Source organism: Desmodus rotundus, chromosome 1 (assembly GCF_022682495.2).
Source record: "Desmodus rotundus isolate HL8 chromosome 1, HLdesRot8A.1, whole genome shotgun sequence".
In the NCBI taxonomy this organism is placed as follows: Eukaryota; Metazoa; Chordata; class Mammalia; order Chiroptera; family Phyllostomidae; genus Desmodus; species Desmodus rotundus.
Genome location: NC_071387.1, coordinates 36,247,474 through 36,261,267, shown reverse-complemented (window position 1 = coordinate 36,261,267; position 13,794 = coordinate 36,247,474). Strand labels below are relative to the sequence as shown.

The window sequence follows — 13,794 nt, the reverse complement described above, 5'->3', positions numbered from 1 at the left end:
TGGTATTTTCCATTTGTCTCACTATGCAAACTTAAAATTTGAATAGCGAGTTCTTCATTCCTGTTAAAAAACCTCGGTGCAACCTGATCTCCAACACCTGGAGGCATTTTGGTACTAACTAGTCAAAAAGTTAAGCTAAAATCATTTTTGGAAACTTACATGTTTGTGTTTAAATTTTTAAAGCCTCTGCCCTGACCTGTGTGGTTCAGTTAGTTGTCATTCTGCAAGCAAAATGTTCCTGGGAATCGAACCTGGTCAGGGAACATGTCTGGGTTGCGTGGAGGTCCTAGGTAGGGGTGCTGAGAGGCACCCCATGTTCTCCTCCCTTCCCCTCTATAAAATTAAAATCTTTATATACATATAAAAATTTGAAGACTCAATAAAGTCTGTTATGTACTACTCCTTAGAAACTTGGTTAAGTATTGCACTAAATGTGAATTCGAAACCTGATGCCAGAACTTTCTTAATTTCCAACTCACGTTCAAACACCATTTACCAATAGTGGCAATGCAAAAGGCCTCTCCTTCCCAGTTGTACACCTAACTTATCAATGCCACTCTCCAATTCTTTAGCAGGTTCGTGTGTTCAAGGTCTAGTTTGTAAAAGGCAAAAATTAAAACCTTCACTGAATAGTCCATTTGTTTACTGATTTTTCAATGACCAATGGAAGCTTTGAACACTAGCCTTCTCTCCAGGAATGCTTACAACTTGACTAAATGTCATCACTGCTGATTTTTCTCTGGGGAGGGCTCATTTCAAAAGGAGCAGGCTATACTACCCCAAGCAGGCCCAGCTTACCTATACTTGAAATGCTCAAAGGAGAAGCTAAGTAACACCAATGTGGCAACTCAGCCTAACTTTACCTTTGGGGCAACCTCATCACAGGTGGTATTCACTAATTTTAAGTGATGTGACAATGTATTTCACTATTAAGAGAACACTTAATTCCTCTCCTCCAAGAGGGGAGTACTGATCACCCTAAAAAGCATATTTGCATGTATCATTTGTGTACTCACAGAAAAGCTTCCCACTTCATTCTATTATACACAAGTCTCCTTCCTACACTGAAGAAAACAAACCTATACCCATGAATCCTTTTCCATGTAAATGAGGTCTCATGCCTCCTGGACAATTGGAGGTCAACAGGCAGTGTTTTAGGATTTAATACTCAACAAACTAGAGTTATTCTACAGAAACCTAAAAAACCTAGATTTTTTATAGATAATGTGAGAACAGAACTTGTAAAACTGCATGACTCAGCTCTTATGCTATTTACCACACCCTACTAGATTTCATTTGTAAATGCTAGAAAAACACTTCACACAAAAAATACATAATTTAAGATTACTGTATTTCCTTACAAGAGGAACGTTTTAACAAATTTACAGGTGTCAATCTTGTTCAAATTGGGCACACATCAAATCTAGCATTATGGGAGTTTTATTTGGAAGAGAACTTAACTATTAATACAAATGTCAAGATACTACACAAAACATCCACAGGAACTTTTTTCCAAAATTTTTTGAATTGTTCACAAACATTTCCTACATAACCCAACATACAACAAAAAAATGGTACATCTTTTTCTTTCAGTTTGCATACAATGGGAAAAAGAATATATATTTTACAAAGTTTAACTAATAGACACTAGGCAGGCTGACAGTTTAAGTCTATAGGTGAGAAATTATCTAATAAAAAATAATCAGGATTTATTTAGCATCAGCCACTTCCATGACCAATTATTATTCCGATTAATAAAACTTGCTGCCATCAGGCTTCTGGTATATAGTTATACCACTATTTTTTAGCACTGCTCCCCACCTTGGTTCTTCACAATTACTAACATAGAAAACTGTTGCAAAGTAGGGGTAAGCATTTGCCAAAACAAATAAACAAAATCCCCAGCTTATTATAAGCATGAATGTGGTATGATGGAGTTTCTTCCCAAGCAATAAATGGAGTTTCAAACCATCCAGAAATCACCAGAACTGAATTTGCCAAGATATTTTTACCTAAGTTTAAGCCCAGCAGAGGAGCTGAAAATCAAACTTAAGTGTTCAGGTTGAGAGAGTAGGTTGGGGAATTTAGCCATTTGAAAAATGACCATCTTAAAAAAAAAAAAAAAAAAAAAATGACGACCAAAAATAGGTTCACTAAATTTATTTTAAAAATCATAAAACGTTTCTTACAAAAGAGCATTACGTTCTGCACACTGCTCTGAATAGATGCCAGGGAAATATGGACTACTGTTACTTTTCCTCCCTGTCCCACCCCCACCCAAATGTTACAGTGACCACAAAGCAAAGTGTTCACAATAATTACATAGGGGGAATTTTCCTTTTTAACCACCAACAATGAACAAAAATTAAAATTCACTCACTCTGCTGCTGTTTCAAAATTTCAATGTTAGTTTTTGCACACCCTCCCCCCACCCTGTTTGTAAGGAACTAAAACATTACATCTGGTGAACAGCAAAGATTTCACTACACCTCAAATGCAGAACACCTATGAAGCAGAGGAATGTTGGCTTTTTAAACAGAAGCAGATTAAAAAAAAAAGATGCAGGACTCCTTCAGTTCTTCACTAGTCTTAGAAAAACTTTCCAGAATACTGCTTCACACTATAAAAAAGAAAAAATATCTTGCATTAGAATCCTTCAACATCTGCATACTGCTTCACACTATAAAAGAAAAGAAAAAAAAGTACGAATTAGAATTTTTGTTCGTAACATCTTAATCAACATTAAGACAATTTTCAATGCTAAATTAAAATAAGCATGTCCAGTATAATTAGAAATAAGAATTAAAACATTAGCAGTTACAAATTAGAGCAATGTAAAATTAAAAAAAAAATTAAAAGATTAACAGTGAACCAGACATTAGTAGAGAAGAATTAAGAAAATGAAATCAAAAGTTGTTAATAGTCGGTAGAAAAGACAAGAAATGCCAGTTAGGTGTGAAATGCTGCATTTTACAGCACCAATCATTTGTCCTGTAGAGGCATGGCCTGTGCCATATGGCAGACTGTGATTTGTTGTCGATTTAGTTATCTAAAAACAACAAAATCACTAGTCTTCCACACAGAACTAGACCAACATCCACTGAAATCTTCTATATTTTCTACAGGCTCTGTATAATTTGTAACAAGTGGTTTTAGCAGCAGTTTTCACCACAGAAATGAGAAGTTTGCTTGGTTAAGGCTTCTTCCAGCAAGATTAGTATTGAATGTCTCCGTTTTTAGTAAGAAAGCAGAAGAAAATTAAAGCAAAGCTATTAGAATGTTTAGAAGTTAGGTCCCCAAAAGGTTGAGACACCATGGCTTCTAAAAAGAAAAACCAATTGAGAAGAAAAGCTTTTTAAAGTTTTAGTATGTGCAAGCTAACATAAAGGTAAACTTAAACTGACCTGTTCTGCAGCAAATACTGTGCATTCTGTATCTGGTCCTGTGTTCCTGTAATGGTAATGATCCGATCTTCGGACCCTTCTAAAGGCTCATCAATTTTGATCGAAGCTCCTGACTCATGACGAATTTGTTTAATCCTCTGACCACCTTTGCCAATAATAGATCCAGCCAACTGAAAAAATTTTCAGAAACAAATGTTTATGACATACTTTAACAGAAACCACATAACCTGTATTTTTAATGACCTTCACAAAAGTATTAACTTTGTATATTGACTTATTCTGAACTTTAATGCTCTCTAACCAGTCAAGATTTGGATTACAATATTTACACTTCAGCATTTCCTTACTAAATTAATCAAGGGCTCAAAAACCTCTAACTCCTTTTGATAGTACTAGACATCACTTGACAAATCTTAAACCAGAGAATGACACTAAGTCCTTAAAAACACAATTTTAATCCTAAAATGGAATATTTTTGTTAAACCTTTTAAGTTAGGGAACTTGAAATGATTCATTAAATGTTCCATATAATATAGTAAAGATACTTACATCTTTGGGAATAGTTACTTGTGTAGTAATAATAGGTCCACCAAGATCACCATATGAGCCACGACCCCCTGCATAGGAATAATCTGATTTAAATAATGAGTATTAAGTTCATTTAGAAAGCATGAAATAATGTTTGATTTTACAAAGGAGAAAACTTACCATATCCGGAGCCACCCTAAAAATGGAAAGGAAAAAAACAAAACAAAAAATTACTTTAAGACTCTTCTTCAGATATTTTAATATTCCTAAAACCCCTCAGTTTAGGAAACCAAAGCCCTCCCGTATCTTCCCTAGTAAGTATACATTCAGAATACAATCCTTAGGGCAAAAAACCCGGTATACAGCATTTATAGAAACAAAAATATTAAGGGGGAAAAAAGACACTTATTGGTGAGTACACAAACATCTTAATTATTACTGATATGAATGCAAACAACCATGATACTCAACCTGTGGTTCATACGCCATCTGCCATTCTGAAGGGCTCCACGTATCTATTGCAGAGTCCCAAGTTTCATCAGCACTGAAACCAACCTGTGTTAAGAGAGGAACTATTAACATGAACCTGGCACTGTATTTTTGCTATAGAGCTCTTTTATATGCCTGATTTCTATTCTATGTTACTAAATATATAAATTGGCAACAATCATACATTTTGGGGAATAACAATGTCTTAATAAAGTCTTAATAATTAGTCTAGCAAACGCCCAAAATGATGTAATCTATGTAAGAAGTCCATTTTTAAGACAAGCTTTTCAATTAACAGTTTTTGGGAACAAAATGTTAACTACGACCGACTTTAAGATCCTTTATGCCCTTAACTATATATTGATGGTAAATGAAAATTCTTACCATGCCATCGTAACGGTCTCCAGGTCTTCCTCTTCTGTCATAGGCCATTAGATCTCTGCAAGAATAATACTGGTTGTAATGTCACACACATCTAATAAAATCTACCCTACCAACCTTGCTAAAGTGCAGCCTCCTGTGTGTCAGTATGTAGATCAAAAGAACTTACCCTCCTCTAGGTGGTGGTGGTGGAGGAAGAGGAAGATTTCGTGCTCTGCTACCACCCCGGCCACCTCTACCAGGAGGAGGTGGAGGAGGTCCTCGCCGAGGGCTCATATCATCGTAATCTCTTCTAGATGGAGGCATTGGACGCCCACCCCGACCAGGAGGCATTCTGTCAAAACCACCTCTTCCCCGCATGGGAAATCCCACAGGACGTCCACGGCGGTCATCAAACATCATTGTAAAGCCACCGTAATCATAGGTTTCATCGTAAAAGTTGGGATCATAAGGCTGTGCACGTCCTTTGATGGGAGACTAAAACAAAAACATAAGCTGTATTACAAACCAAAAAAAACAACCTTGGTTCATCACCAAGCACTCTTTTTACAAAATAGTTAAAGTTTCCTCCTTATTTCTCCTAACAAGCACTTCAGACAGAACAAGGAAATAGGCAAAAATACAGTAGGAAGGAAAGGACTGAGGGTGGGTGGGGGGTGGGAAGGCAACATGCAAGTCCAAACAAAAAGTGAGCAGTTACTGCTTGCAGGCGGGGGATTAACAGTTTACTATTTTTACCCTAATCTTAGGCATTTTACAAACACCTTTTACATTTCACAATGGAGTCTATGAAGAAGTAACCATTCTGAGGGATTAAGGGATCACCAACTTTGGTGAGCCTATAACCCATATTGAGGCTGTAAGTTGGGAACCTGTGCAATGTAGTACTACAGAAACTGACTTTGAAGGACTAAAGGCTATAAAAATCTCACTAGCAATCAAATGACCAACCTCTACACTCTCCCAATTATTTCTAAATTAAAGTGGTAACTAAAGACAGATGATAAAAAATTGCTAGGGAATAGGACAAGACCGTGTCTAAACATTCTGAAACTACTTTTGACATCTATGTGTTTCATGAAGTGAAATGCATATTCTGAAGGTACCTCTGATATGAGATCAAGGATGATCTTTATGCATTCTACAACCCTATCAGGTTTTCCTCCAATAAGCACGACTCTGTCAGTGGAATGAGGACAGCATTCCTGGAAAAGCTTGATTGTTGTCTGAGTGTTCTGTGGTAAGTTTAAAAAAAAAAAAAAAAAAAAAAGCACATTAGTCAATCAAAAGAATTTTTAAAAAAAGTACATTAATGAGACTATGAAACCTGGGAAGGTTCAGAAACACATTTGCCATAAGTAAACCTGCCCCCCCCCCCCATTTTGTTAGTAACTCTAGGACTTTTCATTGGCATACAAATTTTTGAAAAATAATGTGAGTCAGGCCTTATTGTGGTATTTTGATAGCAAAGTAAATATAGAAGTGATGAGGAATCTCAGGGAAGAAACTCAGAAGGGTGAGAGAAGCCCACTGAACCAAGTCTACATGAAAAACTATTTTCCGGTAATGTTAACAGGAGAAAATAAAACGGTGCCTTTACCTCTCTAAGTTCTTTGATTTTAGCACCTTTGACCCCAATAATTCCTCCTGCCAGACTCTGATGAATCAACAGTCTCAATTCGCAGTCAAAGTCGCTTCCTTTATAGTGTTGGTACTGCAGAGGGAGAGTTATAAAGTTTTAGTTCCAAATTAAAGATCCCCCAAATAATGCACACTTGTCTGCTATAAGCGTAACATACTGTTGCAGTGAGCAACCTGAATTTTTATTTCAATAACTTTACCAGTTATGTGCTTATTATCCTCAATAGCCAGGCCCAAAAAGGACATTCTGCACCACCTTAAAAAACTATTTTATTTTCAGGTCCTGCAACACCATACCCACACTGCAGCCATTTAGCATGTCGCTGTTACCACATTATTATTATTAACATTCAAAATAACACCATAATATAAATGACTGCAAAGCACTTTGCAAATGTAGTTAATTCCCACTGCAGCATGGAGCAGGGTCAACAATGAGTTGTAAGACCATTCATTTATCATGTTTTCAAGCCTTTTTCTATAGAGACGGGAAAAGCACACCATGTTAAAAATAAAATTGATCCTATGGGCCAGGCTCCATACTTCAGTGGGGTTCAATGGCACTATGACATACATTTAAGCATTCCACAGCATCAGATTCGAGCGGGAGCTGGCTGGTTGCAGTGGGTGATGGCAACTGCAGGCCCTGAAAGTAGAAAAATAAGAGTAATAGGTTAAGTGTCTAGTGTGATCAGGCTATTGTCGCATATATTGGTAAAGCTACTACAACATATTTCACATCTACATCATTAAGTAATGAGAAACTGCTAATCTACACTAAAAACATGTTTTTTCTCTATACTTAATAATTACAGAATTAAAATATCCCCAAACTTTTCAAACACAGTCCTTTCTCACATATCCCTACAACCAATATTAACAAAAAACCAAAGCCCATAAAATCTATGCTAAACCCATGAAATACACAACCACAAATAGTTCCTATTTACTCCAGAGTGGCCAGACTGCATTTTAAAACAAATTGTGACCACAGTAACCCTGTATTCTATGGAGTAGGTTGTACAATGCTGCTGCTACAAACTATTTTACCCACTGTCTCTCCTCCTCCCCCTTTATGCCCCAATAAAACATACTTTAAACACCCTCCCCTTCAATTGGCAAATACATTGAAAAAAGAGCCTACCTCTTCCAAGGTAGGGATGATTTTCTTCAGAATTTCTCCAATTGTTTCAATATCAGCACTGATACTCAATATGCTGTCAAACATCACAAATACCAGATAGTACAAAAAAGATGGAAAAGAAAAATGAGTTTTGTGTTTACCACTAGTCATACAAACTTTTACAGAGAAGTAACATACAATTTTTTAATACTCCCCATTTAAAGTAGCCTATGTATAAGATTTAACACATGCATTTTTGTTTTATGCCCAATACAGACATGGTAACAGTATTAGGAGACTTGCAGAGAGACAGAGAGAATGGGCTCTTGGAAGGGCTCAGATTAAGTGGGCAATAAATTGACCAGAACTGAAGCAGAGTTGAATATTTATGTTCCCCGCCACCACTAAGTTAATTAAGGATACCCTTGCCATTACATTGGTAAAACTGGCACACCTTCTCTTAGGCAAAGTGGGGGAATATGCAAGTGGTGAACATTATATTTGGAGTAAGGTTATGGATACCAGTTAGAAATTAGATCACTAATGGGCTCTGCAAGAAAACAAATACAAATGCAAGACAAAACAAAGACAATACAAATGAGAAGTGAAGGAAAGTGAACCAGAGTTAGCATTTCATCAGAAAAAATTATGAACAGGCAATGTTGGGAAGCAAGGTGGGCCACAAAGACAGAGCGAGAGACTATTTTGGTAACAATTTGATTTACAATGCAGCAAATATGCAACACTTGAAGCTGTGCTCCTTCCATCGAAATAAAATTAGTGGATCGTTTGGGTGGGCAACTCACGGTAAAAGTTCAGTGACAAAAAGACTTAATGGGGAAAATAAGACAGAAACTTGAAAAACAATACACCGTCTAAAGGGGATACTATTTAATTATATAAAAGGCAGGTAATAAAATACATTTCTCTCTTTCTAATCAGGCAGTGAGGCATAAACTGTTGGGACATACCGCTCGGGGCCACTGCTGTCTGGGACTGAAACACTGGCATTGTACTGCATTGGTCATTGGCGTTCGTGGATGTTGGCATTGGGCATGGGCATTCAATCAGAAGTTGTCAAGTATGGTACCCGTTTGGCAACGAGCACATTTTTGGGCATAGCCAACCAGGGTTTTCACATGGGCGTTCAGGGGCGGATGGGCCAACGTCATGGTGGGCAACGCAGGGGTAAGTCGATCCAGTACATGGGCAACGGAGATATATGGCCAAAAAAACAAGGAGAGGGAAAAGGGGGAAAAGCAATAAATTTTAATTTAATACAAACTATACTCATACTCTCAATTAATGAAACAAGTTTAAGTTGCTCTGAAGACTAACACAATAATGGACTTCTCTATATCTGACTGTGGCTTAACATTTAAGGACCTTAAATGATGGTACTAGCTATTTAAAAAAAAAACAAAAAAATAAACAAAAAATAAACAAACGATGTTTCAGTAGCAGGCTGGCTCATGAGGGTAGACACAAAACCTGTCATGACTCAGTTTACTGAAGTTCTTGAGGAAACGGGGAAATTAATAACCCAGATAATTATACAGAACATCTGGATTAAGAGGAGAGAGGTTTATAAAAGACAAAACAAAAATTCCCACATAACCAAAAATCCTAAAAAGACTAGTTGGTTTCCTGGAGGTTTAAAACACATCCCTAGATGCTAATAGGCAAGTTTGCAAAATTTTAAACGAATTTTCAAGTTCAGTTTACAGTAATCAAGAGGAACACACAAAGATCTGCGACCAAGAGAGAAATGAAATACTACCAAATAAGTACTTAACACAAAGTTATTATTTGCCTCAATTTTAGCAAGAAAAACATTAAGAGCGTGTTCACTATGAGAAAAAATTTTAAAGGAATTTAGGTGTAGCCAAGCCCTATAAATATGCACATTTCTGGTGATACCAACATTTAATGTGTCTAATCACAAGAGTCAACCCACTATAAAATACGAAGACTCAAACAAATCACTGGCATTGACAAAAGGTTTCCCAATCTTAAAGATTAAGTGCCTATTCTTTTTTACCCAAATTTAAATCATGCAAGCTTAAAACATTAATTTGTTTGTGTTCCATGTGCAAGCTGTTAAAGAGCAGATGGACAATTTAAAAAAAGGAAACAAAAATTTGAGTTTAATCAGCCACCTGCAATGGCTTTCAGTAACACTCTAATTGATTCAAACATGGGAAATGGTGCAATTAAGGGTTTTTATACTGTCGTTATTGTCATTTTTAATTAAGATGTTATCTTGCTTGAAGTGAATAATTTGGTGGAAAGTTATTAGAAAGTGAAGAGGTTTAATATAGATTCCCCCCACCCAACACAAACTGTTAAACCAGGAACGGCAAACCTTGAAATTATCTATGCAATCAACGATTACAAATGGCTGGTATCTAGACTATTAAATGATTTCTATGATGCAACTCCTTAAATTTCTACAAACTGAAGCTGCTTGTGTAGTTTAAACTCTTTAATACTTACGTCTGTACGCAGAGCCTTAATATTCTTGCCTCCTTTTCCAATCACTGCCCCAGCATTCTGGAGAAGGTAAAAAGAAATTAATTTTGCCCTTTCCTTTCTTGTGCTCTCAAGTTTTAACCAAAAACCAACCCCCGCCCCCCATCCTCTTGGAAATTTATTTGTGGATATCAGAATCAAGTTAAAAAATAAAAAACACAAAGTATCCAACAGGCTTTTCCGGTTCTAATAACCAAAGACAGAGCTTTGGAATATTCAGAATGTAAGAATACACTGAATATAAAACTTAACCATTTATTAGTTGTATAGTACCCATCTGTAAAACAATTAAATGATTTAAATATGAGCTACTTTCACACTGTAACCTGATATTACTAAGTAAAATGCCATTTTCTAATAAATTTACAATGTAATCAAAATCTATTTATGCTGTAAGAATCACCTATACCCTTTCTCCTGGTTTTACCTGTAAGTGTCTCAATATATTAAGGAATTTCTTTTTAATTGTTAGCCAAAACAGAAACAAAAAAACCCCAAACCCAAACCAACCCCCGCCCCGAAGTCTCGAAGTCTCCACGAAGTCTTCACAGTCACACACATCTTTTAAATTTTTCAATCTTTAAGGCTTCCCAGGGGACCTAACCAGAAGTTATCTTAATTTATACTTGAATAAGAGCCATTTTCAAATTTTCAAGAATAAAATTAATACCTTGCTCTGAAGCAGAATGCGTAATTCAACCATCTCATCAGTGTTTCTAGATCTTTTAAAAGCTTGTTCCTCTTCCATGTCTTCTGCTGGGCGTTTACCTGGAAATTAACAGTTCAATTTTCAAAGAAAGCACCAGCATCTTCAAGAAAAGGCATCTTTAATTGTATTTAAGTTTTAATGTAATTAACAGGTTAAATTAGAGAAAGCAACTACATTGTTTGAAGAGATTTGTTGCTAATTCCAAGTTTGTTTAAAAAAGCCCTAAAGGCCCTTATATTCTTGGACATTTAAATATGGATCGAAGCATGCTGCCTCTTTCAGTAACATTTTCTGAACACAAGATACTGTGACAAAATACTTCAAATGATCAGAAATTTCAAAATGCAAGAAAAAAATTTTTGTATTGGTTTTGTCTTAGTTTACAGTTACCTACCTATGCGAGCAAGAGTTACTTTTAGTTCATAAATACAAGCCAAGAATTAACTCACAGCAATGGCCAACTACACACACAGTCATTAACAACAAAATTAACAGAAATGCCCTCTCACCAAATTCACCATTGGTTTCAGTGTTGGGGAAGGTTTCCTCAGGCTGTTCAGTTTCCATTTTCTTGGATTATATCGGACACCAATCTGTTTAAAAAAATAAAGAGGCTAGTACATCTGATTTATTGGAAAATAAGCTGTGCATGTTGCTAAAGATAAAAAAAAAAGCAAAGAAACAACTCTGCTTCTAGAACATACCAATTATATATCCTTGCAGAGAAGAACTGAAGTGTTCTGGGCGGGACCAACTGACACCCTAGTGCTGCAGTAGCCTAAAAAACCAACATAAATCAGTTTTGCCTTTGGGTTGCCAATTACTGGATACTAACAAACACTGATTTGAACACAACAAACTATAAGAGCTACTTCTAAAACTTATTTCTTCATTTTAGGGTCTTAAAACCTCAAATGATTGCCTTACAAACCCAAAACAATCTTACCGATTTTTGGGTAAAGAAAACTAAAGCCACTGGATCTAGTCCCACCACAGAAACTAGTTATTTTATATGATAAATACAGGTAAGACCAAAGGCACAACCCATTAACTTCAATTCTCCCCCCAAAGTTTAATTTGTACAAAAACAGAAAACAAACTGGTTTTATATTAAAATGTAAACTGTTTGGGAGTTTCTATTGGGACTTGAAATGTTATTTTCTAAAACCTCGAAAGTTTCCAAATATAAAGGCAAATTCAAGCCATGTTTAATAGTCAAGTCAATCGAAGGAATAAATCTCAGAACCTGACTTAAGAGCAAACCCAAACTGCCAGTACTACTCGATTATTCAAGAATTAATGGAACTCTTGAACACTAGCAAGGTTTTTTTACACTAGTAAAAAGGGCATAACCTAACGATAACCTTACACCTTTACAATCAGAATGGTCATAGGACTGCGAACAGTCCCTTCTCAGTACTGGCAGAAAGTGACGGCAAGTGGCCTCTGCTTTAAAAAAAAAAAAAACAAAAGAAACAGAAAAAAAAAAAAAAGGGGCGGGGGGGAATAGCCAGATAGCCCAGCGCTTCAAAAAAGGGGCAACATTTTTGTCTTCCATTCTTCCTTAAAGTTTGTCGACAAATCACGTTTCCAACGACTAAGGAACGACGAAGGAACACTCTCCTTCGGCCCATCGCTCAAATACTGAGTTATGACACAGTATTTGGATAAAGGAATTTAGAGACAAACAGGAGGGTCTGTTGTAAGAATAAGACGTTGCTGCGGTCCTTCTATCACCATTCCCCAGAACGCACAATTCGCTAAGTGTGCGCGCGACCAGCCGACGCAACATGCACTGCCCTCCCCCACGCGCGATACCAGAATCGCCAAGAGCGGACTAAGGAGAGTTGAAAAAGCCACGGTCGAGAGCAGAAGCGCCGCTACTCTCCTGGATCCGACAGGAAATGGCGGCCTCTGTAATGGCGACTACGTGCTACTAGGCGGAGCCGGAGCCGACCCCCTCCCCCACCCACCACGCGGTCCCGAGATCTCATCCCCCGCACCCTCCCCCCACCGCGGGAGAGACAAAGCAACGGAGGCAGCCCCGACCGTTCGACCTCTCCGGCTCCAGCTCCAAGACCCGGCCGGGTCAGCGAAAAGTGCGGCGGGACTCACACAAAAGACGGCGTTCTCTACGTCCTGGGGTCCGGCTCGCAGGCCTCCCACACCCTCTCCCCGAAAAATCCTAGTCCCCAAGACTGAAAACTACAGCTCATCCAACAGGCACATGCCTCGCAATGTCCCAAAGCCTCTAGTACCACAACGAAGACTGCGGATATACGCTCAGGGAAATGGCGGAGGTGGGGGGAGGGGAACCGGGCAACGTTCCCTAGCTGAGAGGCAGCCAACCAAACAGCCCTCAAACGCCTCCTTCAAAGTGACAAAACTCGTCTCCGACTCTCACTCTCTCGCGCCGCTTGCCTAGCCCCGCACCTCACCGCGCGAGGCCGCCGTCCCTTCGCTGCCGCGCCGCCTCAACCGGTCACAGATAGAGAACGAGCCCAGGGCCCCGCCGCTCTCTCCCCCGCCTCCCGCGCTCTGCTACCCCGCCGTCGTACCCGATTGGCTGCTGGGGCTTCAGCCGTGGCACCAGGGCTAAGCGATTGGTCTAAAGCCGCTTCAATCAACGTGCCGGGGGCGGCAACACCCCGCCTCCCGCCGGCGCCTCCCTTCAGGCTGCGAGGCCGCGGAAGGCCCGAGAAAAACCAGACTTAGAAAAAGTCAACGCAGCCTTTAGGCAGGCCAATCCCCTTCCTGCGTCCGCAATACCGAAGTCCCAATAATCCCAATTACCTATAGGCCGTAAACAAGCGGAACGTAAGCAAGACGTCGAGGTTGGTGCACGGGAGAAACAGAGGATAATGGCGTCCGCACCACTTTCGCCTGGAGCGCCCTCCTCGTCTCCTGTTCGCGCACTCACTAGCTGGGGGAGGGGAAAAGCCTCTCGCGAGAACTAAAGGCTGCCTCGTTCACTGGCACAGGGAGGG

General features: G+C 38.7%; 1 protein-coding gene across 9 annotated transcripts; it reads right to left on the bottom strand.

Annotated features, from left to right (window-relative positions):
* Nucleotides 1-1,334: 1,334 nt before the first annotated feature.
* HNRNPK (heterogeneous nuclear ribonucleoprotein K) lies at nucleotides 1,335-13,736 on the bottom strand. Of its 9 annotated transcripts, none has more exons than XM_053923484.2 (17): nucleotides 13,601-13,731; nucleotides 11,512-11,585; nucleotides 11,317-11,400; nucleotides 10,769-10,866; nucleotides 10,063-10,119; nucleotides 8,538-8,581; nucleotides 7,588-7,660; nucleotides 7,018-7,089; nucleotides 6,403-6,516; nucleotides 5,909-6,037; nucleotides 4,972-5,279; nucleotides 4,806-4,860; nucleotides 4,404-4,487; nucleotides 4,113-4,128; nucleotides 3,954-4,036; nucleotides 3,405-3,574; nucleotides 1,335-2,680 (listed from the first exon to the last, which is right to left on the bottom strand). In XM_053923484.2, exons 3-17 carry the CDS (start codon nucleotides 11,372-11,374, stop codon nucleotides 2,647-2,649), a joined length of 1,395 nt encoding a protein of 464 aa, XP_053779459.1. In that variant the 5' UTR covers nucleotides 11,375-11,400; nucleotides 11,512-11,585; nucleotides 13,601-13,731; the 3' UTR covers nucleotides 1,335-2,646. The 9 variants fall into 9 exon arrangements, with proteins under 9 accessions (XP_053779459.1, XP_053779472.1, XP_053779461.1 ...); XM_053923497.2 differs by having other exon boundaries at nucleotides 1,335-2,620; XM_053923486.2 differs by lacking the exon at nucleotides 13,601-13,731 and adding an exon at nucleotides 13,246-13,369.
* Nucleotides 13,737-13,794: the final 58 nt, after the last annotated feature.

What these genes read in the sequence shown, in the direction of transcription:
- HNRNPK (XM_053923490.2), bottom strand. Translation starts at nt 11,374, where the DNA reads ATGGAAACTGAACAGCCTGAGGAAACCTTCCCCAACACTGAAACCAAT. An exon ending in GCATTCTGCTTCAGAGCAAG is followed by an intron (nt 10,120 to 10,768) that starts GTATTAATTTTA and finishes TACCTTCTCCAG; the next exon opens with AATGCTGGGGCAGTGATTGG. An exon ending in GAGACCGTTACGATGGCATG is followed by an intron (nt 4,488 to 4,805) that starts GTAAGAATTTTC and finishes CTCTTAACACAG; the next exon opens with GTTGGTTTCAGTGCTGATGA.